Source organism: Daktulosphaira vitifoliae, unplaced genomic scaffold (genome assembly GCF_025091365.1).
Source record: "Daktulosphaira vitifoliae isolate Bord-2020 unplaced genomic scaffold, ASM2509136v1 Scaffold_3, whole genome shotgun sequence".
Classification (NCBI taxonomy): domain Eukaryota; kingdom Metazoa; phylum Arthropoda; class Insecta; order Hemiptera; family Phylloxeridae; genus Daktulosphaira; species Daktulosphaira vitifoliae.
The window spans coordinates 33,265,601-33,293,586 of record NW_026099574.1 but is presented as its reverse complement, the minus strand read 5'-3'; the positions used below and the strand labels follow the sequence as shown (position 1 = coordinate 33,293,586).

The 27,986-nt window shown below is 25.1% G+C and overlaps 2 protein-coding genes across 2 annotated transcripts; both read right to left on the bottom strand.

The window, feature by feature from the left end:
- Positions 1-72: 72 nt before the first annotated feature.
- LOC126901100 (uncharacterized) lies at positions 73-6,013 on the bottom strand. The gene is made up of 2 exons (XM_050677328.1): positions 5,812-6,013; positions 73-3,205 (listed from the first exon to the last, which is right to left on the bottom strand). The coding sequence occupies exon 2, from the start codon at positions 3,198-3,200 to the stop codon at positions 258-260; it is 2,943 nt and encodes a 980-aa protein (XP_050533285.1). The 5' UTR covers positions 3,201-3,205; positions 5,812-6,013; the 3' UTR covers positions 73-257.
- A 1,343-nt stretch (positions 6,014-7,356) lies between these two features.
- LOC126901106 (actin depolymerising venom protein gelsolin 1-like) lies at positions 7,357-22,801 on the bottom strand. The gene is made up of 10 exons (XM_050677336.1): positions 22,635-22,801; positions 14,197-14,406; positions 11,383-11,457; positions 8,896-8,970; positions 8,710-8,833; positions 8,350-8,643; positions 8,099-8,214; positions 7,881-7,982; positions 7,681-7,818; positions 7,357-7,614 (listed from the first exon to the last, which is right to left on the bottom strand). Exons 1-10 carry the CDS (start codon positions 22,638-22,640, stop codon positions 7,513-7,515), a joined length of 1,242 nt encoding a protein of 413 aa, XP_050533293.1. The 5' UTR covers positions 22,641-22,801; the 3' UTR covers positions 7,357-7,512.
- Positions 22,802-27,986: the final 5,185 nt, after the last annotated feature.

Genomic DNA, 27,986 nt, shown 5'->3' with positions numbered 1-27,986 from the left:
TTATTGTAAAAAAAATCAATTGGACTTAAAACTTTCCTTAAAAATATTTATAAATTATAAAAAGTAAATATATATATAAAAATAAAAATTTATTTTTTTAAATTAATTACCAAAAATTGTATAGAATACGATCATGAAAATATTTTTACAATACCTTAGCTTAAAAAGCTAAAAATATTTTATTATACATTATTTACAAAAATCAGGTTTTTAATAATGGGAAATTTTGTTAATTATTTATTTTTTAGCAATTTAAATTATTCTTTTGTTTTATCAGATTTTTCATATACTTCTTTTTCAATTGATTCTTCTTGATGTAATGATATTGGCATAAATCCACCTACTAATTGAGGTTTAAATTTATCTGGATCAAATTTCTCAGTCGGTGCAACAACGTCATCAAATTCATCTATTTTTTCTGAAGCATCTACTTGTGATTTTCGAATTACTGACCATCCGTTACTATTTTCTGGAATTTTTAGGCTAGGTTGAAAAGGAATTTGAAAATTTTGCAAGGGTGGTTGATTTCCTTCATTTATATTTTTATGGTTGTCTTCAGTAGTTTTCAAAGTTGCTGTTATGGGTTTTGGGGGCGTTACAAAAATAGAGCCTGAACTATGAGTTGACATAGGTACATAATCTTGTAGGTTTGGTAAAAGTCCTTGGTCATTGTTTGGTTTCGTTGTGTCTGGTTTTGTTGGACTAAATGCATTATAGTCAAGTGATGAAATATTTTGTGTTTCATCTGGTTTTATTATTTGATAAGGGAAATCAGTTTTTATTGGTTTATTAACATTTTTAGATTTTAAAATTGGTACATCCGATCTATCCTTAGAATCTATTATAATGGGATCATCTAGTAATTTGTCTATTAATGGTTTAGGCGAATTGTTTGTTGCGTATATAATATGTACTGGTTTCTCTTTGTTATCTTCTTGGATCTTTGGTGAAGATCCTTGTTGAATCATTTGTAATGTAGTAACTTTTGCCGGTGGTGGCCCGTTGGTATGTAAAATTCTTGTTTCTTTTTCTGGTACATCTAATTTTTCTTCACCCATATCTTCATCGTTTCTTTCTAATCTTAAAAATTGAGGCTTTGGTAAAGGAGGAGGACGTAAATGATCCATTGGAATCTGTACTCTTTCGATTGAGGCTGCATGTTGTGGAGGTAATGGTAAAGAATCTACTTTTGCATTAGGCCTAAATTGCGGTAAAATATTAGGTAAATTTGTTCTTTGGGGTGGAGTTGGTGGTGGACCTTCACGTTTTGGAGGTGGATAGTAAGGAGATGGTTTTTGAAGATTTCCCCATTGAGGTCGTGGAAACCCTCCATCTGGTTTTAATGTCAGTCTTGAAGGTGGTATCAATGGTACAGAGGTTGGGGTAGGTGATTTAAATTTCACTGGGACTGATTGATTAACTTTACTTTCTAGTGAAGAGTCTTCAACCATTAAAACCTGACCGATGCCTTGTCCTGGGCGGTTATCAGTTCTTTCTCCAGCCATACCAATAGAAAATGATGTTTGAAGAGCATAGCTCTTGTTATCTTCATTTGGCTGAGTTTTTATAAAATGATTGATTACATGTTTGGGTGGTTTAAACTTGGATGTATCTGGTTGACTTTGGGACACAATACTTTGAGGTTTTAGTTTATGATATCTTTCTGATTCTGCTACATTATATATGTAAGGATGGTTTTGATATATTTCCGTATTTGATGGTTTCTTTTTTAATTCTTCTGGAGTGGTTTTTACTAATGGTAGCTCTGGTTGATATGGATGACTTACTATTTGTGGCCCTTGAGGTCTATTTAGAACAAAACCTGCATTTGGAAAAGATGATGTATTGGGTTTAACCTTATAAAATAACATTTCTGGTTGATCTGAGCTGACAACTTTATGCTGTTGAACCTTTTGATAGTTAGAATCTAAGGATCCAGGAATGATATCGTGTTTGTTATTCGATATAAGTCTAGTTGGGTCAATTAGAATTTCTTTTGATGTATTGAAATTTTGATTTTTAATAGAATATGCTAATTCTTCTTTTACCTGTGGTGATTTTAAGTCAGATGGATGTATTATTTCATGTTCTTTATTATTTAAAGAAATGCCTGATGATACGTGAGCCGTAAATGTCATGGGATTTTTGTTATTGGTCATTAAAGGATACGTTTTTTCATTGAATTTGTTATTAACTGATATTGGTTTAAAGGTTTGTGAATGTACTTGATCATTTTTTTCTGTTGATTTTACACTGTCAAAGTCAGGAAAAGACGCACCATCATGTTTTGAATCTATTTCTGGTCGTAAGGTTGTAGTTGTTGTTGTTGCAGTTTTATTTGGAAAAAACGACATAGAATAAATACTTGCTTCTACTAGAGGTGTTGTAGTTGATGTATTAATTTTATACATAGTTGTTGATTCTGTCGCAATTATTGGAGTTTTATTTTGGACAGTTGTACTTGATGGATTACTTGTAGATGTAGAAGATGTAACAACATTACTTGTAGTTTCTGAAATAGATTCTTGAGGGTGATAATAATCATAATCATATGAAGACTCTTCTTCGTATTCTGAATAAGATTTTTGTGTTGTAGTAGTAATAGTTGAAGTTATTTTGGTTTGAGTTTCAGTTGTAGTTTTGGGTGTAGTTTTTAAAGTAGTATACCTTGTGGTTGATGCTAATGTAGAACTAGGAATTTGTAAAATTTTATGATTACTTAAGGAAGATCCAGCTCCTTGAACTTTTGTATTTGCATACGAGCTAGACATCAAAGGAAATTTGTCACTAGAACTGTACTTTACAGGTAAATTTAAAAACTGGTAGATATCAGTTTGTTTGTTTTTATTATTGGCTAGTGTTATTTCATTAGGTCTAGGTAAATTGATATCGCCTACATCTTTTCTATCTATTGGGTCACCTTTATAGTCATAAGGTACTTCTTCTAGTTTAGTGTCATAATCGTAGTATTCTTCAGATTTTTGATTAGGTGATTTTGTATTAAAGTCAATAGAACCAACATTAGGGTCTATGATAAATGGTTCTCCTTTATTAAATGGATATAATCCTGGGTGGTAACCATTTTTCAAAGTCATTGATTTTTGTGGTTCTTCTTTAACAATAGCTGATACGGCAGATTCATGATCAGCGAATGAAGTTGTACAAAGTGTTAATAAAAATGTATAAATTTGAAATTTCATTTTGTCTGTAATAAAAAAATTAATTAAATTATTTAAAAATATATTAAAAATTATGCCATAATCTCAAAAAAATTTAAAAAAAAACATAAGTATTTCGTTAAATATATTATTTTATCCAAATATGATATTCAAGTAAAATTATATTTTTGGTAAATTCACAAGATAAATATTTCACAAGATAATAATATCAATATATTTTTTGTTCATACTAGAGAATTAAACACGGAAATCATGAATTTTTTTTTAGTATAATAGAAAAATACCGTTAAATGACCTGAAATTATTTTACACTCCTTCTCATGTTACCAACTATTAGCAAGTCATCTTAAAACTTTTTTATTTACAAAGTCAAAAAATATTATTGTTTTTGATACCAAATGTGTATTATGTTTGATTATTATCAAATACATTGATTGTATTTTCATTTGTAGAAGTGTAATGTGTAATTAAAAATTTATCACAAGTGATTTTAAAACAAAGCACCAAGTTTATTTTCCTTTTTATTTATTTTGTAAAAATATAAATTCTTTTTTATTACAAAAGTAACTTGTGTATTAATGTTGAGCTTAAAGTTTCCGGCGAATTATAGAATACTTTTTTGTTCGCATTGTGTTAGGACCCAAACATCCGTTAAAAGCGCCAGCAATCGAGTGTGCTACAAAACCAGTTACACGGAAATATTATGAGTAAACATTCATATTTCATTCGTTCTTGTTGTTTTAATCAGGCCATACATCGTATAGGTAGGCTACGAATAAGTGCTTTAATAACTTAGGTACCTAATGGTATTGTTATTTTTTTATGTAAATTGTATTTATCTTGATTATTCTATGTATAAACCACGAATTTATAACATGTTAGTAATTCTACTCTGTTCCAATTAATAAAATATGATATTTGAAAACTATTTTAAATATACTTATCAATAAATTATTAGTTATAATTTTTTTTTTCGTTATTTTTTAAATTTAACCAACCTCTAAAATAATTAAGGGATTGATCAAATTTCCAATATTTGAGTACCTATAAATATCTTTCATATTGACCTTTAAGTTCAGTTTCGTGTTAATAACACAACGAAATAAATAAAAACACATTATTTCAATTATTAAATAATCTATATTATATTATATTCTGATATATACAAAACTGTAAAATTTATTGTTTAGGGTATCATTTCCACATTAATCGACAATAGACACGATATACATGTAAAGATTTTTTTAGTATTCTAACGGGTTAAAGAATTCGTGTCAATAAGTTTCTGTTATATTTTCAAATCATACACATAAAAATTTATTACTTTAAAATACAATAATAATGTATTATTATTAACATTGAAAAAATACTCTATTATTCTCATCAGAAAATTATATTTTGAATCTTATTAGTTTATAGTAGTTTAATTTAATGAACTACAAATTATAACTTACATTTTTTTTTTATGGTTAGTTTTCGTCAATTATTGTGTACATGTTATAAGTCGAAGATCCGAAAGCTTTATGTTGACTTATAAAACGTTTTTTATTTGTAATATTGTAACATGTATTAATGAAAGAATTATTGAACATGTGTTCTATATGATAGCCTCAAAAATAAATGTTTAGTATTTAAAATAATATAAATAACAAATGTAAGCTTTTGAGAACTCACTCATTGAAAAAATAGCTATAATATATTTGGATAAGACCGTTATAAATAATTCATTTTAAATTGCATGATTTAAAATGCATTTTTAAGCTTGATATAATAACATATAAAAGTTACTAAGAAATAAAATTCAATTCGAAAAAGATAAATGTCTCATAGGTGAAAGTATTTTGTTAGCAAATAAATTTTAAGAAAAAAAAAAGTTTGATTAACAAACCAGAACTTTTGAAGAATTCTTACTTAAATTTATATTATTTACCATGTGCCTTGTGTATAACTATCAGTATCTTATTATTTTATTGATAACGTATTATAAATTTGTAATTTGTATATACACGCCATATAATTAATTATAGGATTTTGTGTGTAAAATAATAATTATAAATCCTCATAGCCTATTTTCGTTTAATAATAAACGGAGTACTAGGAACCATTTAAAAATACTAAAAATAGACAAATAGAAAAAGTTATTTTAAAATAGGTAAACAATTTTACTTAAAAAAAATATTTTTTGATTTATTTGAATCAAAGTCATTTGTTATTTTATTTGTTTATTTTTTAAACATAGAACTTTAAAAACAAATATTGCATTTAGATATAAATAAAATCAATTTTTAGTAAAATTGCTTTTTGAATTCCCTGAATAAAATAACTATACATTATTGCTTTTAATATAATTTACCCCACATATTCATTTATCAAGTAACTTTTTTAAATCCAATTTAATAGTCATTTAATGAATAAATTACTGATATGTGAGGTATAATTTAAATTATCTAAACTTAGATAAAATTATGTGTATTTAATACGATACAAAAAATAGTTTCAATATTGTATTTATTTTTAAGTTAATTTATTTATGCCGGTAATAGCTAATACGCCAAATCCTGTATTTTAAATAACGGGAATATTTCAAGTCGTACCTACTTAAATAAAGAAAGTAGTGAATTAATTTACTTACAATATTATTTAGTTAGTTCTACAAAGGTGTTGTTTTTTATAATATCCAAAGGGCCGTCGAGAACGTTTTGTCGGATGTCCGGTGTTTTGGCGTAACAATTACAGCAGCAAAATCAACCGGAGCACATGATGCAAATGAACCCGGATGAATAGTACGGTGTGTCAACCAGGTCGTCCTCAACCGCGTCCTCGACCGACCAAAACACTGACGCGGGGAGCAGCTGTAGTATAGTAGACGGATATCGCTGTAAAAGATATACTAGTATCAAGTACCTTAGACAAGATGATGGCGGGAGGGCATGCCACCTAACTAAAGAATGCGATCGCCCGCCGCCACCAACCGGACCGCGGTGTACAGTTATTTGGCTGCCAAGCGAAACCATTTTTTTTTGTAGGTACCTATAATAGTCAGGCTGAACAAGTGCACGTTTAATATTGATACTCATTTATGACATCTGCAGAGAGTGGTTCTCAGAGCACATGATTCAAAAAACCCGGATTTCACCCTAATGGAGACGATTTTTATATACTTTAAATGGATAAGATATTTTATGTTTGTTTCTTGTTTTATACGCTTATTTAGTCTACGTTTGTTTATGATTCATGACTGAAGGGTAAGCGAGAATAATGTGCTGTGTAAATTACCTACTTTTAAAACTTAGATCGGTTGGGTTTAATATCAACGTTTCGTATTACAAAACTGCATTTAAGCAAAAGATCTTACACTAGAGACGTGAATTTACTTGTTATTTTACTATGTCACCTAAGTTACTTAACCTTAAAATTAAAAATCTAGTCGTAACATAACACAGTTTTAATAAAATAATGAACATTTTATTGGCTGTACCGAAATATAATCAACTTTTCCATTAGCTTGTTACATTACCATTAATATTTTTTACCCATTATCCAATTAGTTAAATTATACAATTTATCTTAAAAATCCAAATATATATCCACTTTTAATTAATTTATAAATAATAATCTAAGTATGACTTAATCTTCCTCCTTATACTCGATGCACACTGATTTGAAATCAAAATTTGGAATGATACAAAAGAGCAAATTGAAGTTTAATATTTTCAATAATAAAATAGAATTATCGAAAATAATGGTGTGATACTGGTTTTGCATCGGGCAGAACATGATATATTCTGCATTGTAATCTCGGATAATTAAAAAATATATAATGTCCTTACAATATTAGTAAAAATCATGCCATCAAACGTGCAAGTCTATAAGAAAAGTAAATCTTCATTAACCTGTAGATTGAAATTTTAAATTTTTTATTGATAGCTTACCGCAATGCATAAAGGACATGCAAGCTTTATGCTATTTTAAAAAACTTAGTACAAAAAATAATAGTTCTATTTTTTATTAGTTAAGAAAAAGTCGTACTTTAAAGTGTGTTAATTTTATAAAATCGTCTACTTTTAAATTTAAGAAAATCATATAGATGATAGTTTACAGTAGTTCAATTTTTTTGAATTCGCTAAAAAATAATTTCTGAATACAAGTAATTAAGGTGGTATAAAAAAAATGCATATGAAATTCTAGCAAAATGTATTTAAATAAATCAATTTATAAACAAATACTTCCTTAAAACATAAAAATTTCGACATGCTATAATGAAATTATTAACTTTAAAATATAAAATGAAAAACAAATTTTTAATTATAGAATAGTAGTGTAATGTTCAAATTTATTTTAAGTGAAGACCACCTCCGTTTATTCCATTGTCTTTCCAGCCATCAAAATATTGTTTAAATGCAGTTGGTTCACTCCCTTCGACAATTCTTACAACCTAATGTATAAAAAAACATAATTAAGCATATAAATTACAATGCAAAAATAAAAGCAGCAATCATACTCTAGTCCAAGCTGGATAATTATTCTCTTTTATAAAAGCTTGAGCTCGCTTTAAAGATTCAACTTTTTCTTGTGTTGTTCCTTTTTTACCAATCCACACATATATGCCAGAAGATACCGTATCCAGAATAAAACAGTCCTTAAAGTAACAAAATTATTAATTGGCAACTCAATATTTTTTTTTTTTAATTTATTACTTACATCAGTTTTTAAAAGTGATTGTACCAATGGTTTTTGGTTGATTATTTCTGATGAAATTTTTCCTCCGTTAGAATCTGTTATTTTGTATAAAACTGGTGTTGCCTATATGAGTTATAAAATATTCTTAATAAAATATGTATAAAAAAGACAAAATTATTCCTATTATAATATTATACATAAATATTACAGTTATTATCAATTTTATAGTAAAAACTTACAATTTCTTTTTTTTCAAATTCTGTATCGTCGTCAACTGCTGGAGCCACTTCTTTAGAAGAACCAGATCCTAATTCTTTAAAGAATTTTTCAATTTCTTCAGGATTACTTGACCCATCTTAGAAAAAATAGGTTTTTAGTATCATAAGTAAAAGTAACAAATGTTTGAATTGACATTATTTTTATTCATCAATTTTTATAATAGAAAATCTCTTGCATGTAATACAGAATCATTTTTTTTATATTGACTTACCAACAATGTTTACTTTAGCTCTTCCAGAATGATCTTGATCTCTTACTTGATTGGCTACACTGATAGCTTTAAGACGCTCTGTACCTTTAGCTTGGGGTCCAACATAGACATAAATTTCTTTTCCAGTATCTAAAATAAAGCAATCGCCTTGATTCATAGATGATACATTAGGAGCTACTTGTCTAACACGTATATTTTTTTTGCCCTTTATTTGATACAGTTTTTTCTCTCCACCAGCATTAATTTCCGTGTGTTGGAATCCTGATGCAACACCACCAGGTAAGTAACGAATAGCTAAAATTAGAATTAATCATGATTAATAAAAGTTAAATTAGAAAATTATGTACATTTTTTTTTTACATGGTGAAAATAGAGATAAAAATGCTTGGCTTTCATGATCCTGAGTTTCTTTATGTTGAACTGGGTCACCTCCAAGAGCATCATCTAACTGAACAGATAAAATTGCAGCAGCTCCGACTTCATCCTATTTTGTCATAAAAAGATTAAGTAGAATACTTCTAAAATAATCATTAAAAAATAACTAACTTGAGAAGATGAACTTCCGGACCAATAATAGATATCTGAAGCAAATTTGCCTTTTTTGCTTTTATCTTCTTTTGACTAAAAAATCGTAAAAAAAAATTAACTCATTTAATAAAATAAGTGTAGTCTAATGAATAAATGTTTTTTTGTCTTAAAAGTGATAATATTTCAAGTCCCAAAACTCATTTTAGCTTCGATGCGTAGCGGAGAAGGTATTAATTTTACTATGATGTGTTTTTTTTTTTTTTTATGTCTGTTGCCACTTTTTCTCAGCTCTCACTGGACCGATTTCTTTGAAAAATACGTCAAAAGATCACAAATCGTATCTAGTTGAAGACATTACCCTTAAAAATTGAAAAAAATTCCCTCGTTCCCCGCAAATGGGGGAAATATCCAAAAAAATTACAAATTTAAAAATCGCTAATTTTCGAAATTTTTTCACTTTTTTTTCTTAAAACTTCCATAACTTTTTGAAAAATCAACAAATCAACATAATTTTTTTTTATACTAAAACCTTAGATATTTACCTTTCATTTGATATCATTTTTTTGAAAATCTATCACTTAACCTACTCATTAGGGGGGATTTAAAATAGCAACTTTTTTACAAAAATTAACTTTTTCAACTTAATTTTTGAAAATGTTCCGGAAATACTGCGTCCTTTAAACATATATCAAATTAAAGCTTATTTTATGTACTATAAAATGAAAAAAAAAAATTTGTCCCGACACTTTTTTTTCTACATTTAAACGGCTGCCGTAGTTAAAAAAACACTATTTTTGTGTTAAAATTTTCGATTTTCGATTTTTAATTTTCAACTTAAAAATGCTATAACTTTTTGAAAAATGTATATATCAGCACAATTTTTGTTTTCTAAATACATTATAAGTACATCTTTCATTTGACATACTTTTTATTAAAATTGGACAATTTCCCCTTATATAGGACGCGTTCAAATGTTGAAATATTGTAAAAAATATAGAACTTTTTCAACTTAACTTTTGAAAGTGTTCCGGAAATACTGCGTCCTTTAAACATATATAAAATTAAAGCTTATTATATGTACTATAAAATAAAAAAAAAAAATTTGTCCCGACGATCTATCTTCTATGTGCAAATGGCTGTCGAAAATTAAAAAAAAATGTAATGTTTGCGATAAATATTACCTTTTATCGGAATGTTTTTTGTGCTTAAAACTGTCATAACTTTTTCAAAAATTAACAAATAAAAATAATATTTTCTTGTATTGAAACCTTAGATATTTCCCTTTCATTTGATATAATTTTTTTTGAAAATCTAACACTTATTCTGTTCACTGGGGGGATTTAAAATAGTAACTTTTTTACAAAAATGAACTTTTTCAACTTAATTTTTGAAAATGTTCCGGAAATACTGCGTCCTTCAAACATATATAAAATTAAAGCTTATTTTATGTACTACAAAATGAAAAAAAAAAATTTGTCCCGACGACCTATCTTTTATACGCAAATGGCTGCCGTATTCAAAAATATGCTATTTTTGTATTCAAATTATGGGTTTTGTATTTTATTTTAATAGAAGTTGATGTTAATTTTGCAATTATCCATCAATTTTTTAAAATTAAACACTATCTACAGATTTGCATCGAAGCGTTTCTTATGATAGTGATTTTAATCACTGTCAGATTAAATCTATCTGGACCCAACTGTGCAATGTCTCCACTATGCCGCGACCCCACTGTGCTACCGTTTTTTTATTATTATTATCCGTATATACGATTTTTTTTTTTTTTTTTTATTATTTAATCAATTATAAAAAATGATTTTTATTAATAAATGAGGAAATATAGTTTCACATATGAAATACTGTGTTCTCAAAACCATATTGGTTTTATTGAGACGGATGAAATTTTTAGCAAAATTTTAGAATTAATTGAAAAAATTAGTCAATATTAAATTAATCACATAAACAAGAAATTATCGAAAAAATTTTAACAAAGAAACAATTTTATACTTTTTTTCCTAGGGATACCTAAACTCCCATTCTATCTTATAATAAGAATAAATCACTTAAGGCTAACATTATTTAAAATATATTTTTAATTTTCTATTATATAATATGGCAATAAAAATAGTAATTTAATAATGAGGGGTATAAACCTTTCCATAACATATTGTTATTAGTAAAGCAAAGAAACCTAAAAATGTAATAAAATACTGATTGATATAAGTTTAATTAAAATTTAATTTCGAGTTTATAACATTAATGAAGCAGTTAAGATTAAGTAGACTATCTGTTTAAACAATATAAAAACACATCGCAGCAATTTAGACCCCTATTTGAATGTCCTCGTTATAATTTATTATAAATAGCATGAAAAATAATATTCTCGTAATCATTTTTCTCGAATATTCTTAACTTCATCTTATATTTATGATGATCTATTAAAATAAAATTAATTGAATTTACCAATATCATAGTTTTAAATACTTAAAAATAATCAAATCTTACATTTAAAATAATGTATGAGTCACCAGTATAAAATTTTCCATAGTCTTTGAGTGGATATGGAACTGGTTCAAAATCCTGAAATAAAAAATATTTTTATTTATTGAAAAAAAAATACATATCAAATAACAAACTATTATAATTAGACTTTAAAATTTAAATGATATTCATTATTCAATGTGTGACAATTAAATAAAAATACCAGCTGCCAAAATGTTGTCTTAGTTTTTTTTTGTGTAGTGCTAAATATACACTTATTATTCAAATTTCTTTTTTTTGACATTGCGGAGAAATAAAACATAGATATGATAAAATATAATTATAACACATTTAAATAAATGAAACAAATTCAATAAAAAAAAATGTAACAATACTTTTCAATTGTAATATTTGATCATAATAACGTCGACAATTTTATATGTGTAATTACTCAAATCAAATATTGTATAATTGTTAAACTCAAATTACAATAATTTCAATAGTAGTTTAATTTTTTAAAGTTATATACATGAGTTTTCATTTATCATCAAGAAAAAATATAAAAGACACAAATACTAACAATACTCGAAAAGGTAATTTTATATTCTATATGAAATTAGTATTTAGTATTTTTTCATAGAAAAAAAAAATTACTTTTCTCAAATTGTATTACTACTTTAAATGATTAATTTGTTATTCCTTTTCGTGATATTTTCAGTATCAGTCTGGAATAAGTCTAGGGTGCAATTGAGCCCGGGGTCCCCACTCATTTTGGGGACTGCATTAAGTTGATGACCTTTAATTTTGTTGGTGTTATCCCTAAGTTTAATAAAATACTAGTTATCTTATTAAATACTAGTTATTTTATTTCATGATATCTATTCTTTCGTATATTTATAGACCTTAAAAAATATAATAATAAAAATTTAATTAGAAGTGTTTTTTATATAATTAATTACTATGTTTAAAAGATATGTATTTTATATACTTATTTACAAGGATAACGAATTTTTAGGTGAGGGTAGGTGTAGAAATTAGAGTAACAAAAATGATCTAATGAAGAGTGTATATTAATTAAATTATCAAGCCAATACATCATATAAATATATATTTACATTTTAAAATTAAAAAGTTATTGCCCAACGAAATCATTCTACATTGATAAAAATAATCAAATTATATCATACGTCTATCGACTGAATTTTTAATAAATAACTCATAAAATTAAATCATTTTTGTTATTTATTAAATACGCATTCATATTGAGTTCAATAACGTCAGCAATCACAATTGAAAATTAACCTTAAAAATTAACTTAAGTTTTAATTTATTTGTTGTACGTATTGTCTTTTTTTTTTATTATTAAATTAGCTTTAAGAAAAATAAAACATAATTGTACTAAGAAATTTACAAAAATAAAATATTACTTTCCGTTCTTCAAATCTTTAAGAATTAATCTGAGCTACATTATATGTATATAATACAAGGATCATAAAGTAAGAAAAAGGTCATCTGTTTCAAACAATAAGAACAATAAAAACCTGTTTCCTTACTTAACACCATACATGTTGGTATATATTTAAAATTTGGTCATATACATGACCAAATTTTAAATAATTTACAACTTGCTTGTTTGAATAGTAATAAAAGTAACGTAAGTTATAAAACAACGTATGTAACATACATGCTCAATATATTTATAGAATATCGGCGCCACAAAGCCTATCAAGATTTATTGATTTTAAGACTATTTCAAATGTTCTACGACAGCGAGGGTCGAGGTTCCATTAAGGGCTCATAAAAACGTATTCAACTTGCGAAAATACCGTGATATTTAAATGTCAACTAAGCGAGTAAGGTGTTAAAGTTTGTTTTGTCATATATATACATATTGATATAAATAATTTTTCTGTTACAATAACAAAATTATTTTTAAGAAAATTTATTCATTACATGTGTTGCTAAAAATTATACACTGATCTAATGCATCTATATTACTAAAGTTAATCACTAATCATTATATATATATATATATATGTTTGGTATGATTACAATAATCAATATTATTTATTTTTATTGATAAATTATCATGAGATCAATTTTTCTAATGATTGCTAATTACTTTAAAAATTTTGGGAAATTTGGATTTAATATCCAAATATTTTGGACATTTTAACTATTTTGATTGTAATGTTAATCATATCTATAGATTCTCTTTTTTGGTTTAAATAGTAATTATTTGATTTAAGTAATATTTTGATAAAAATACAGTTTTCTATTAATCTAAAAACATGTAATATCAAGTAGAACTTCACAAACTCGCTACATACCATTTATTATATTTAATGATATAACGAGAATAAAACCATAAATTTGTAACTACTAAGACAACAACAAAATATTAACCTTGTAAAAAATAGGGTTTCATAAATTGTTCTCCAGTTAAAAATTGTGAATACATTTGGTTAAGTTGAAAAAGTAAATTTTAAATAAAGTAAATAGAGTTTTTGTATTGAGGCATCATTATCAAGGTCACTCCAGTAATGTTTTAATAAATAAATATAATTTTATAGTGAACATTATTTCAAATGTAATTAATTATACGTTTATTATTATATGTGTACATATATTATACGTGACTTCTTGAATTTCAGTTATATAATTTTAGTAAAAAAATTAAGTCCATAATTCGTTCAACACTTAATTGTTTTAATCAGTGAAAGTTAAATAATCAACAAGTAGTATTAACAAATTATTGGTAATTGAAACTCATTTTACTAAGATAATAATTATCTATTACCCGGGTTTACAATTAATATGATTTGATTAAAATATTACTTCAATTCTCCAAATTTTAAGCCCAGCTGATTTACCGGCAGATTCAAACGCTGGATGCATGACTGAAGGACGGAGAACGACGGCGGAACTTTTCGGCTGTGTTGAACCCGTTAATGTAACTGCTAATAATGTGAGAGCAACACAAAGCAACAGGCGTGGTGCCGCCGGAATAGCAAACAACTGACTGCTATACACCATTGTACTGTCTGCCTGTAAACGACAAACCAGCATTATTTTTGTGACTAATGGGGTTATTAACGATTCATTCATTTTACATCACAAATAAGGTTTTCCACAAAATAAACTAACTCACTACTCATTATGTTTATCATAATTAACTATTTTTATTGAAAAGTGATACGCTCTAACTGGTTATCAATGAAATAATTCATGATAAAAATATACATGTAATTTATGCAATAGTATAACATTTTAAAATTATAATTTTTAGGAAAATTTTCAATTATAATAAGAGCAAATATTTATGAGAACGATACATGGCTAGGTAAAACGACACAAGTAGAGATTGTTAACTTATCAGGAAAGCAAACATAATTTTTAAAGTTATTTTCCTTTTCCAAACAAGTATTTTAAAAATCAACATCTTCATTTTACTTCTGATACACCTTTTATGTCTGTAATAATATTAAATAAAATAATAATTGTTAGGAAAGTCCAGATATTTATACAAAAATTATTGGGAAATATGCACATAAAAAGAGGGATATTAAGGGGGAACGCATTGAGGTTAAGTGATCTAGGATACCCACATTTGAGAGGTGCCAAAATATATAAATTAATTTATTTTGCATAGAAATATTTTTTGTACCAGTCGACGTTTATGCTTTTGTATATATATATTATTATTTATAACACTTTGAATAGATCCCGAAGTCAATGTAATTATTATTTCTTTTATATAATAATCAATAATATATTACTTATTATTATTAATATAATTACTATTTTTTTGTAACATGTATTAATTAATATTACATACTTTTCTTAAGTAGGTAACCAAATTATTTAATTATCACTGTTAATATTATTTGTGTTGCATTATGTATAGAAATTACATTAGAAAATAATTTATAATAATAAATTATACATTAGTTTTTTGATAACACTATATGAAAAAAAAGATTTTTAGTTATGTATAACAAAAATGAACGATAAAGTTATTCAATATAATATATTGTTGAGATTAGAGTGTTATTACGAATGCAGTGAGCAGCACTAATGTATGTAAAATTTTTCATAGAAAGTTTATTAAATTTCTACTCACGTCAAATAATACAAAATATAATTTCCCTAGGGTGTCAGTTAGCACGACACTACACATAAATGTGCATGAAAATGTACATAAAATATTATTTTGCTCGAAAAATTAATTAAATATTTTAAAATAATTACGTAACGTAAAAAAAATTTTTTTTTTTAATTACATATTTGAGAAACGATTACCAATACTTTAATTATAATAATGTAAAAAAATAATAAAACCTAAATCCAACCATATTATTGTGCTCACAAAAAGTGATAAGAAAAATTCAATGAATGTAGGGCTTTTTATTATTTGGTTAAAACATGAACATAAAAAACGCTAGGAAAAAAAAAACTTAAACATTAATTTTTTAATTATAATTATAATTTTGCAATTTATTGTAGAGTTTAAAAAAAAAGAAATATTTAATATTAATCAATTTAAACTTTTATGCAAAAATATGACAATTCTAATAATATTTACTGAAGTATACAATAATATGTATTTGTAATAAACACTTTATGAAACGTTCACATTTTTAATTAAAATTTTAGCTAGCTCATTGAAAAATATTCATTTGCATAAAAATGTAGGATTTAATTATGATAATAATTATACTCTTTTAGCGGCATTTTGATTATCGAAAATGTATTTAGAAAGGGTGTGTGACCTCTTTATGTTTTAAAATTATATCATACTTAGGACACTTAATTTCATAGAATGGCATATGGAAAAAAAATTTTGTTTAGATTCTTTTCTCTTACAAATAAAATCCTGGCTGCGTGCCACTCTATCACCTATATGTATTAATATACAAGCAAATAATCCACCAATTTCTTAAAATTAAACATTATCTACAAATTTGTATCGAAGCGTATCTTATGATAGTGATTTTAATCATTGTCAGATATTATCTATACTTGTCTAAACTATGCTACGTCCATACTGTGCAATGATCCTACTGTGTTACTGTTTTTTTTCTGACTATGGAGCTCTACACCTGAGGGAGAGGGATCTAACCTGTCTGAGTCCTTTTATTGGCCTTAATCTGGTCCTGTTTAAATTGATTTCAATATTAACAGGACTGAATTAATATACGTTAGTATAAAGGCGTTTCAATTAACATCTTAATTTTTTTTATAATTATCTTGGCCAAAATAAGAAAACAATGAACAATAAAATTTACTTGCTTATTTTAAATTATTGTAAAATTTTAAATAAGCTTCCTATATCCTTGAATCCAGTGGCACATCCACCTTCTCTAACCTTTCATAATCCAGGATCGTGTATTAAGAAAATTAATCCAATATTTAAAGGGAATAAGTCTAAAGCCTCCCTTATTTACCTACGCTAAAATTTTTATATTTTTTATGTACAATTAATTATTTCTAATTTATTATAATAATTTTTATTTTTATTATACCAAATTTAAAAATATAGCAAACACTTTTGATTTCATAAAATAATTTGAATACCTTTTAGAATATTTGTTCTAGATATGTAAGCAATTATTAACACTGTTGCCATTTCTTTTTTAATGATGTTTTAATTATAATGATTTTTGTCTATAAGCAGTAAAATAGTTTAATCTACACCCGTATAATTATATAGCATTAAAAGAAAATATTTGCCTTCGTTCAATTTTATAAAATTTTGTAAGTATGTGAAGTAATTCTAAAATTGGTAATTATTTTAACCAAATATACTATAACAGAAGTTAATTAAGCCTACTTAATTTTTAACTATTTATTTTGAGTTAAATGTCAATCATTAAATACCATAAAATTTTTAAGATTAAAAATTTTGAAGAGAAATAATGAAATATAGTATACAAAATAATAAAAATATTAATTTAAATTTAGGTTTCATTAAACTTTAGTAAATGATATAACGGAGCAAAGTGATCTAAGTACCGAAAATAGTTTTTATTGTATAATTTAATCTTTATATCTACGCCAATACTATAAATAATTCTACTTCAATAACTATTTATAAATTGTAAAATCAAATTCTTATGGTAAATCGAAATGGTTTTTATTAATTTCCCCCCGAAAAAACTTTTTTTAAAATCACTTGATCTTGGCACGCCTCAAATGTGTATATAATTAAGGTCGAGCCAGACAGATTTGCAAGACGTTAATTTTAGGGCTACATACCAGATCTAGCTTTAGTTATGAAAGGGCCGTAGTAAAATCATTAAGTAGACATTGTTTTTTTATTTATAAAACACATATTTAGTACTTTTTAAAATAATAATTGCTGTTGGAACCTGATCGTCGAACTTGCCTTATCCTAACGCTAGCAATTAAACGTACGCTAACAATTAAAACAATATTTAGCCTACTACATTTTTCAAATAACTGTTTTATGTGTGAAATACAGTTTTTATAATTTTAGCTTTGATGCGAAGTTGAGAAGGTATTAATTTTACTATGATGTGTTTTTTTTTGTGTTTGTTACCACTTTTTCTCAGCTTTCACTGAACCGATTTCTTTCAACGATACGTCAAAAGATCACAAATCGTATTTAGTCGAAAACATTACTATTAAAAATTGAAAAAATTTCCCGTAAATGGGGGAAATATCCAAAAAAAATACAATTTTAAAAATTACTAAATTTCGAAATTTTTACTTAAAATTGCCATAACTTTTTTAAAAATGACAATATCGATATAAATTGTTTTTATTATTTTGTTAATTGATGGTTTTTAAAGCTATGAAATAGCCGAGAAGGATTTTTTTGTGACTATCATTTATTTTCTCAGCTCTAACTTGACCTACTTTTTTCAACGATACGTCAAATTATTATAATTCCTATCTAGTTGAAGATATTACCCTCAAAAATTGTTTAAGTCCAGTGTATAAAACATATAACTTTGTTAACTGCTATAACCTTATCAAAAATGACCAAATCAATATAATTTTAGCTTCGATGCGAAGCTGAGAAGGTATTGGTTTTACTATGATGTGTTTTTTTTTTTTTTTTTGTCTGTTACCACTTTTTCTCAGCTCTCACCGAACGGATTTCTTTCAACGATACGTCAAAAGATCACAAATCGTATCTAGTCGAAGACATTACCCTTCAAAATTGAAAAAATTTCCCTCGTTCCCCGTAAATGGGGGAAACCTCCAAAAAAATTACAAATTTAAAAATCGCTAATTTTTGAAATTTTTGAAATTTTTTTTACTAAAAACTGTCATAACTTTTTCAAAAATGAACATATGAATATAATTTTTTATAGATGCTTGATGTTTTTACCTATCATTTGGTATATTTTTTTTGTAAATTTGACCTTTTTTCTGCCCACAGGGGGGGATTTAAAATGACAACTTTTTCACAAAAAATTAACTTTTTCAACTTAACTTTTGAAAATGTTCCGGAAGGTCTGACACTTTTATATATATCTTAAATTAAAGCTAATGTAATGTAATTTAATTTGAAAAAAAAAAAATTGACCTCTGGACTTGTCTTCACGGCGAAAATGGCTACTGAATGCTATTTTCGTGTGAAAATTCTCGATTTAATTTTATACATTTTTAACATTATTATGATATAACATATTGAAAAGTTTATGGATCCACACAATTTTTTTATGAGAAATAATATTTTTTAATAAACCCTTTTTCATTCGACATACTTTATCTTAATCGAGATATTAATAAGGAACCAGCAGATCAAGTAGCTTTTGGAATAAAACACCAATTTTTTTAAAATTAAACACTATCTAAAGATTTGCATCGAAGCGTTTATTTTTGATAGTGATTTTAATCACTGTCAGATATCATTATACTTGATCCAACTATGCCACGTCACCACTGTGCCGGATTTTTTTTTTTTTATAAATACATGAGATATATTTACCAATCATTTTGTATATTTTTTTTTATAAATTTGACACTTTACCTGCCCACAAGGGGGTTTCAAAATGACAACTTTTACACAAAAAATTAACTTTTTCAACATAACTTTTGAAAGTGTTCGGGAGACTGACGCTTTTCTATATATCTTAAATTAAAGCTAATGTAATATATTTTATTATGGAAAAAAAAATTTCGTACTTTATTTTGTCTTCGCGGTAAAAATAGCTACAAAATGTTATTTTTGTTTGAAAATTGTCGATTTTATATTTTACATTTTTAATTTTATTATGCTATAACTTTTTGAAAAATGTATGGACCAACACAATTTTTTCATGAGAAGTAGTATTTATATACCTGTTTCAATTCGACATACTTTTTTTTTTAATCGAATCATTTCCTTTTATATATTTATATATTATAAGTATATATCCATATATTACATTTATAAATCATAAAACTTGTAATCAGAATATAAATAAGGAAATAGGAGATCATGTTGTTTTTGGAATAATCCACAAATTCTTTAAAATTAAACACTATCTACAGATTTGCATCGAATCGTTTTTTATAATAGTAATTTTAATCACTGCCAAATATCATCTATACTGGACCCAACTATGCCCCACGTTCCCCCTGTATCGCGACCCCACTATGCTGGGTTTTTTTATTATATGTAATTACAAAAAAGTAGGCAAAATAATTACTATTTTATATTCTCTATGTTTGAAAATTACTAAAATAAACATTTTTCAATCAATGTAGATGTGTCTATATTTTTTGGAAAAGTATACTATGAATTACATGAATTTGTATTATCAGAGTTGGTCAACTTAAGTTGGTAAACTAAATTATTGATTATAGTATTATTACTCTAACATATAATTTTGTTGTTATTTTTATGAGGGAAATAAATAAACTATCGATTGAAAATAATAGACAAATAAATGAAAAAAAAACAATATTTAGAGGAATTAAATCAGTGATTAAGAAAAATGTATGCTTCCTATAAAATAATCTATTTATAAGTGTATATATATAAAAACACATTGTTCAATGAGTTATTAGAAGTATTGAACTTGAATTTGGTTAAGTTAAGTAGGAACAATGTCGATAAATTAACATTTAAGATAACAAATTATAAATTTCACTAGCTAAACTGAAATTTTTTTTTAACTAACTCAGTTAAAAAAAAGTGCATTTAATTCTTTTGGTCCTTAAATATTTTTCTTGACCAAAAACGTTTAAAATCGATTTTTTATTCATAAGTGATGATAGGAAAGGATGAGAATCAATTTTCAACGATTGTCAATTTGGTTTTTCCTAAGTATTTTATAAAAAAATACATAGTCACACTACACACTTAATATTTACGGAGTAGTTAGAAGAGTAAAAAATTTTTGAAAAATGACATCTATTAAAAATAATGCAAAACCATTTAATTGAATGGTTAACATGTGTTTTTTAATTATTGCATATTATTCAATTTAGCAATAAAATGTTAAATAAAAATAAAAAGTTTCAATTAATTCTCCCATGTATGAAAGGTCATTTTCTGTCATAAGACATTAAGACATGGCTTCGGTCAACTATGATACAAGGAAGATTTAGTAGTTATGAACTACTAAATATATATACTCAATATTGAAAAAATATATAGAAATTGATGTAACGTCTGTTTTAAATACTTTTGCAATGTCTAATAGACGTTATGGGCTTAAACTACCCCAAATTTTGAATACTATTAGCTCCTATGGTTAGAGAATCGTATTATTAAATAATATATTTAATTTTTAACTATATTATTTAAGTCCACTTTATTCTAGAACCTTTGATAAGAAATTTGATTTATGTTGGATTTCTTTTATTTCAACCACGTACGTAGTATAAAGACAAAAAATGTTTGTAAAATTTTTAATTTAACTTTTTTTAACGGTAAATCAATTAGAAAAATAATTAAATAATAATGTCCACTTTTGTAAAAACATGAGATATTTACTATATATATATCTAAATAATTATTGAACGGGCGTAGTTTAAAATTATTTTTCTTATGGTATTAAATTATAGTATAAATATTAACCAATTAAAAAAAAATCGAAATATGATCATTTAAACTCACTCCTTACATACGCCTTTTTGTTATAGTATAAAATTTCCAATAAAAGTATTCCATTGTTAATTTAATTTAAAAATATCCTCTTTCATATTTTTCTATATCATTCCTTATCTATTTAAAATAATAATAATATTCCACTCAAAATTCTAATTTTTTGTGAATAATAATATGTATACACAATTTTTAATTGTTAATTAGCTCTAAATAATTAAATACTAATATTAACTATTAATACATTTGCAGTGCTAAGGATTTTTTTTTTTTAATTTTTTTTGAAGGAGTTAGGGTAGTATATATTTTTATCACATATATTTTTCCATGGGTTAGATCAATTATATCACCCAAAGGATTTATATCTTTTATCCGAATTAAAAATGTATTTAATTATTAAAACAAATTACAAAATTTGTGTAGGTTTTATTAAAAACTAATGATTTTTCTTTGTAATTCCTTTCCTAATTTAAAAAGTATGATTCAACTACATATTATTAGTGTAAATATTTTGATATTTTCCTCGTAAATTATTTAACAAATAAATAAAATTAAATAAACGCTCAAAGCATTTTGTTTGACCTCGCTTTTTGCTTAAATATATAAATGATCAAGTTGATTAAGCGTTGTAACAGTAATATACCATACTACCTGATTCACAGCAACTGCGTTGTACAAAATGAACTACCTTTTTAAAAATTATTTATCACGTTATTATTATTAAGAGCTATTGTTAATTCGAAACGTGCATAAAATTATTTCAGCAAAAATTATATTAATAGTAAAAGTCTAAGAAGAGATAATACGATTGTTTTAAGAAAAATTTAATTGAACATACAAAATATATGTTCAATTATTTAAAAATAAATAACAATATTTGTTTTTATAAAAACTATAAAATGATTCATTCAAAAATTTTCATAGAATTTTTAAAATTGTAATACCCTTACTTGTATAGTACTTTATAATATAATGCAAAATGCAAAATAAAAAATAAACACATACAGAGTTGCATTTATAATAGATTGATTTTGTAACAATTAATTTCTATACTCGTTTTTCTTTAAAAACGTATAATTATTATTTAAAAAAAATTATATTCAATACATAACAATTCATCTATTTTTTTTTTTTTTGCATAATTCACTTAACAATTCATTTATTACATTTTACACTATATAATTGATTAATTTAGAAATTTAATTACCTTCATATTGATAGTTTTGAAGTTTACTTAGAATTTCTGTTAGAGCAGTCAGTAAAACATCACATTAGCAACTGAAGTGTTAGAAAGCAGTTGCCTACAACAAGGAAATATTCTTATTATATTAAGATGTGTTTTGAACTATAGTTGTTTACCTCTGATATGTAATATGTAAAAAAATAAGTTTACCTTCCTACCTACGGTTTTCACAATCATCATGATAACCTTATCCAAATCCTATCGCTAAAATTTAACGAATAGCTCATTGATGTATCATTAGATATAAATGGTAATTTTATTTTTGTATTGTTGCTATTAGACTTATATAATTTTACATAAAAAAAATAAAAGAGATGCTGTGGTCTTAAGTAAAAACATGTCAAATTTACTTTAATTATTTTCCATATAGTTATATATACTTTAAAAACTCGAGTGCATAGATGCAATCTAGAGATTTTAGACTTCATAATTTTGTTTCAACTCCACAAAAATTATGAAAAAGACATATTAATTTTTATAGAAATATTTTTAAGGAGAAAAGAAATTATGTTACATTTCCCAAACATTTTCTGCAAAATGCATCAATGTCTAAATGATAAATTTTTGCACAAAAAATATTGTGTTCATTTAATTAAGTATAATATTATTCGAAATAAAATAATTAAAATAAGTATTGTATTAAAATTTTAGGTAATCAGATTTGATTTAAAATGATTTTTAACAAAAAAAATCACATAAAAAATTTCTTGTAATAACGACATTTTTTTGTATTGAAATTCAAGAAAATGCTAAGTATTTTTATATTTTGCGAAATCATAAATACCGCCTCTTAATTTTTGGGCAATCCTTTTATTTTTTGCTCATCATCTTATATTTTGAATGAAAACAAAAAAAAAAGTAACATTGCTATTCCTAAAAGTTTACCGCCCTGAGCCACGGGCACAATTTGTAGTGGAAGCTTAGCCTTTCCTAAATTTTATATTAGCATCCTAAAACATCATTCTCAAACGATTTTTATCGATACCACTATGAAAAAAGAACATAACTCAATTTGGTTTATTTATTGTTTAAAAAAATTTAAATCAATTATAAATTACAATTTTGGGGGGTTATATATATATATATAGGTTTATACAGGGCGTAATTTCATTTTTTTTTTTTTGGGTGTGCAAGATTTTATGTAGGCCATTCTTTGAAATTCCATCAGGCCATACAAAAATAAATATACTTACTTAAGTAAACAAAAAAATCCAACCCAGCACAGTGAGGTTGTGGGACAGTTGGGATGTGGTATAGTTGGGACAAGTATAGATGAATGTGTTAAAACTTTCCAGTATAGTTGCAGCCACCGACTAGCAACCATCATTCTGAAGATGGACTCTGCAATGAGTCCAAAATGTCAGAACTCAACTGTAAACAGGGATATATCCTCAAACACTTCAAGCAATAAAGTATAGATGATATCTGACAGTGATTTGAAATCACTATCATAAGAAACGTTTCGATACAAATCTGTAGATAGTATTTAATTCTAAGAAATTGGTGGATTATTTCAAAAGCAAAATAAACTCCTATTTTTTGTTCTACATTGACTACCATTTGCACATAAAAAATAAGTAGTCGTTCCAAATTTTTTTTTTTGAACTTCTAGTTTATAAATCAAGCTTTATTTTAACATATCTTTAAAAAACGCAGTATTCCCGGAACATTTTCAAAAGTTAAGTTGAAAAAGTTCTACTTTTTAAACTAATTTTCAAGTTTTCAAAAATTCAAAGTCACTTTTCTTAACTTTGAGGAGGTAAAATAATCAAAATAAGTTTATATTTATATTTAATGTGGAATGAGGGACTAGTAGATTTAATTAGTGAGAAAGAGGTATGGGAGGCTGTGGCATCAATGATAAAGAATAAAGCAATAGGACCAGATAAAGTGCCAGTAGAAGTATGGAAAATATTAGGCGGTGTTGAAAAAAAAAGTGAAAAAAAAATGTCGAAATTTACCGATTTTAATAATCGTAATTTTTTGAGAGATTTTCACCATTTTCAGAGAACTAGAGAAAAATTTTCAATTTTTGAGGGTAATGTCTTCAACTGAATACGATTTTTAATCTTTTGACGTATCGTTGAGAAAAATCGGTCCAGTGAGAGCTGAGAAATAGTAATGACAGACATAAAAAAAAAAACGGTAGCACAGTGGGGTCGAGGCACAGTGTAGACGAGGCATAGATGGGACAAGTATAGATGATATCTGACTGTGATTAAAATCACTATCATAAGAAACGCTTCGATGCAAATCTGTAGATAGTGTTTCATTTATAGAAATTGGTGGAACGCAACATCAACTCTTATTTCTTTGATTATATCCTGAATAGTAGTTCTTTGATTTTTAAATATAATATATGAATAAATACTAATTATAATTATTAAATTTAGTATGAAATTGATATTCAATAATTTAATATTGTAATTTATACGGAGAAATTATAAAAATAATAAAGAAGTTATATTTTGCTTTACTTTTACGTGTATAAAAAATTAAAGGGCTTGATACAATATTTTTCAATAAAAACTCTTTGTTACTATAAATAAATGCACTGGACTACAAGGAACTTTCATCAGAAACAAAAATATACTATTCTAAATCAACTATTCGCGATGCTTTCAAATGTGCAATTAGACTTTTTCTATCACTTCTAAGTTTAATATTATTAAAAAATAGTATTTACATAATATTATAAAAAAAAATTATTAAGAACAAAAAAAAAATTGTTTTAAATTAATACTGATTTTGATTATTAATATACAATATATAATAATAAATATATAATAAAAACAAACCCACAACATACAAGTGAAACTAATATAAGCGTGTTAAAAAATTGGTGCATTATTAATGCAGGCCAATTAGGACTGTTTTTAAAGTATGGAGTGCGGTTGCACACCCTGACCATACCCAAATGACGCCCCTGGGTTTTTACTGATTAAAGTTCAATCTCAATAGATAAATTAGTGTACAAAGATTGATATATATTAAAAAGTAAAAGCAACAAACATTTTTTTTATTAGATATACAAAAATTCAATACATTTTGAAAACTGTTGTCATAGCATGTTGTGAAATCAGAATTCTGATCGATAAGCGATTTCCGTTATTCCGATGATTGATATAATTTTCAAATAATAATAAAAATAATCAAAACGTATTGCCCACCTTCTAAATTTAATTATGTCATATTACTTATATTTTAAACCGGTTAAAAGAGAGTCAAAGCCATTTTTAGTTTCAGATTGTTTATATAGGATTTACTCAGTCTAAGGTATTTTAAAATCAAGAAAGCAAAATTAATAATTTTTAAGTTGTTTAACAAAGAAAATATTTACTGTGAAAAAAGTTAATAATTTTTCTCATTTTAAGGAATAAGGAGAAATTTGAAAAAAATGTATGGGAAGTTTACTAACTAATAGGAGTCTATGAAACATCTATTTTTATATTTGTTTTAGTAAACTTTTTATCTCAGCGATTACTATAGAGAAACAATTGAAGTTTTAATGTAACAATTAGAAAAACTACTTAAATAGTAATAAAATTCAGTCACGATAATGATGAAACAAAGAGTTTCCGTAACTTACAACATATCAAATCAAAAAAAAATTTTTAATTGGTTTCAAAACACAATACTTGTGTTTTGAAGATTTATTATAATATAATATGTAATATTGTTAATATACTATAAAAAAATTACTTAAAATTAAAAATTAAAAAATATTATTAATAATTTTTGAAAATGATAAATCATGCTTTATATTATATTCTGTATTAAGAATTGATAAGAGTGTTTTGCAATTCGTCGCATCTGTGTAATTTTTTCTAAAATTATTTGTAAAAATGTGACACAAATCCAAATTAGTTAAGTTTTTTAGTAACAATAATTAATACAAAAAATTACAAATTTATAATTTTGAAAAACTTGTTATTTTGAGGTAGAAATTGGCAAATTATATTATTTGTAGTAATTTCTTATGAAATTATAAATTCTTATTATATTTTATAAATAGCCTAGAGGATTATATGACTTTATCCTACCATTTAGTAGACATCTTGTACTAGTAATATTTAAGGAAATTTACACATAAACTACCTACAGCAAAATAATATTTTTATAAAACATTTTTTGGCTAAAACAAATGAAAAATACTTATAGTTAAATATTTAACTGTATATAACTTACTGGGGACGATTTAACAAAAAATGAAATCAGTTGTCACTATTAATAGTTAAATTTTAAAATAAGTTTGAATCACATAAAATTAAAGTAATATTGAACAATTAAAGAATAAAGTGTTCTTTTCTTCAAAATTAGATATTATATTATTATTTATTATGAGTGTATTTTATTAATAAGACTTTCTGCGAATTTTTAAAAATATATTCTGATTCCATACACTTATTTATGAGAATTAAGGACGATTGCTTATATTTAAAAAATATTTAAGTTTAAATAAATTCATTTATTTAATGAAGTTAAGTGATATTTACTCAAGTGTTTAAATTATATTAAGTATAATATATATATATATATATATATATATATATACATATAGTTGATAAATGTAATGTCTTTAGTAAGATTATTGCATACATAAATCATTAGTTATATACTAATGATTTTTGTTAAAAATATTAATTGAATTAATTGTGTTAAATTATCCCATACAGCTACTGCATGTAGATGGTGGTGCTGGAGCACTTCTACTAGGTCCAAATCCACCAAATCTTCTTTGAGGTCTTGGGGGTCTGAAAAATATTTTGATATTAAAAATAAAAAAATGAATTAGTATAAATATATGGTGATAAATTTAGAATTATTAAATCTAATTATCTATAACAGACGAAATGTTTTTAATTAAAAATATTTATTATGGCTGTACTACTTCACCTTTTAAAGGGGAGTAAGAAAAATTTGTTACTCTTTTAAATTCTTAAACAAATATTATTTATATTTAGAGATAGGGACTTCATTGCCTTAAAATGATCAAAATAAAAATACATTATAACAATAAAAATTTGGAAAATATGTTCTTAAAATTATATATATAATATTTAACTAAGATAGTACTAATAAATTATAGATAAATAAATATATAAATTATAGATAAAAAAACTGATAAATATTCTTCAATTTTGACAATGTTTTGTTTTTTTCTTTTAAAAAAAATCGTAATGTAAAAAAAACAAATTTTTAAAAATGAATATACTTATATTTATCTTTGAATATTACAAACTTAACTATCTAGAGTTTTACACTGAACTATTAGATATTTCCTTAAGTTCCGAAATGTAAATTACCTTCTGTTAT

What these genes read in the sequence shown, in the direction of transcription:
- LOC126901100 (XM_050677328.1), bottom strand. Translation starts at nt 3,200, where the DNA reads ATGAAATTTCAAATTTATACATTTTTATTAACACTTTGTACAACTTCA.
- LOC126901106 (XM_050677336.1), bottom strand. An exon ending in AATCACTTTTAAAAACTGAT is followed by an intron (nt 7,819 to 7,880) that starts GTAAGTAATAAA and finishes TGTTACTTTAAG; the next exon opens with GACTGTTTTATTCTGGATAC. An exon ending in ATTATCCAGCTTGGACTAGA is followed by an intron (nt 7,615 to 7,680) that starts GTATGATTGCTG and finishes TTTATACATTAG; the next exon opens with GTTGTAAGAATTGTCGAAGG.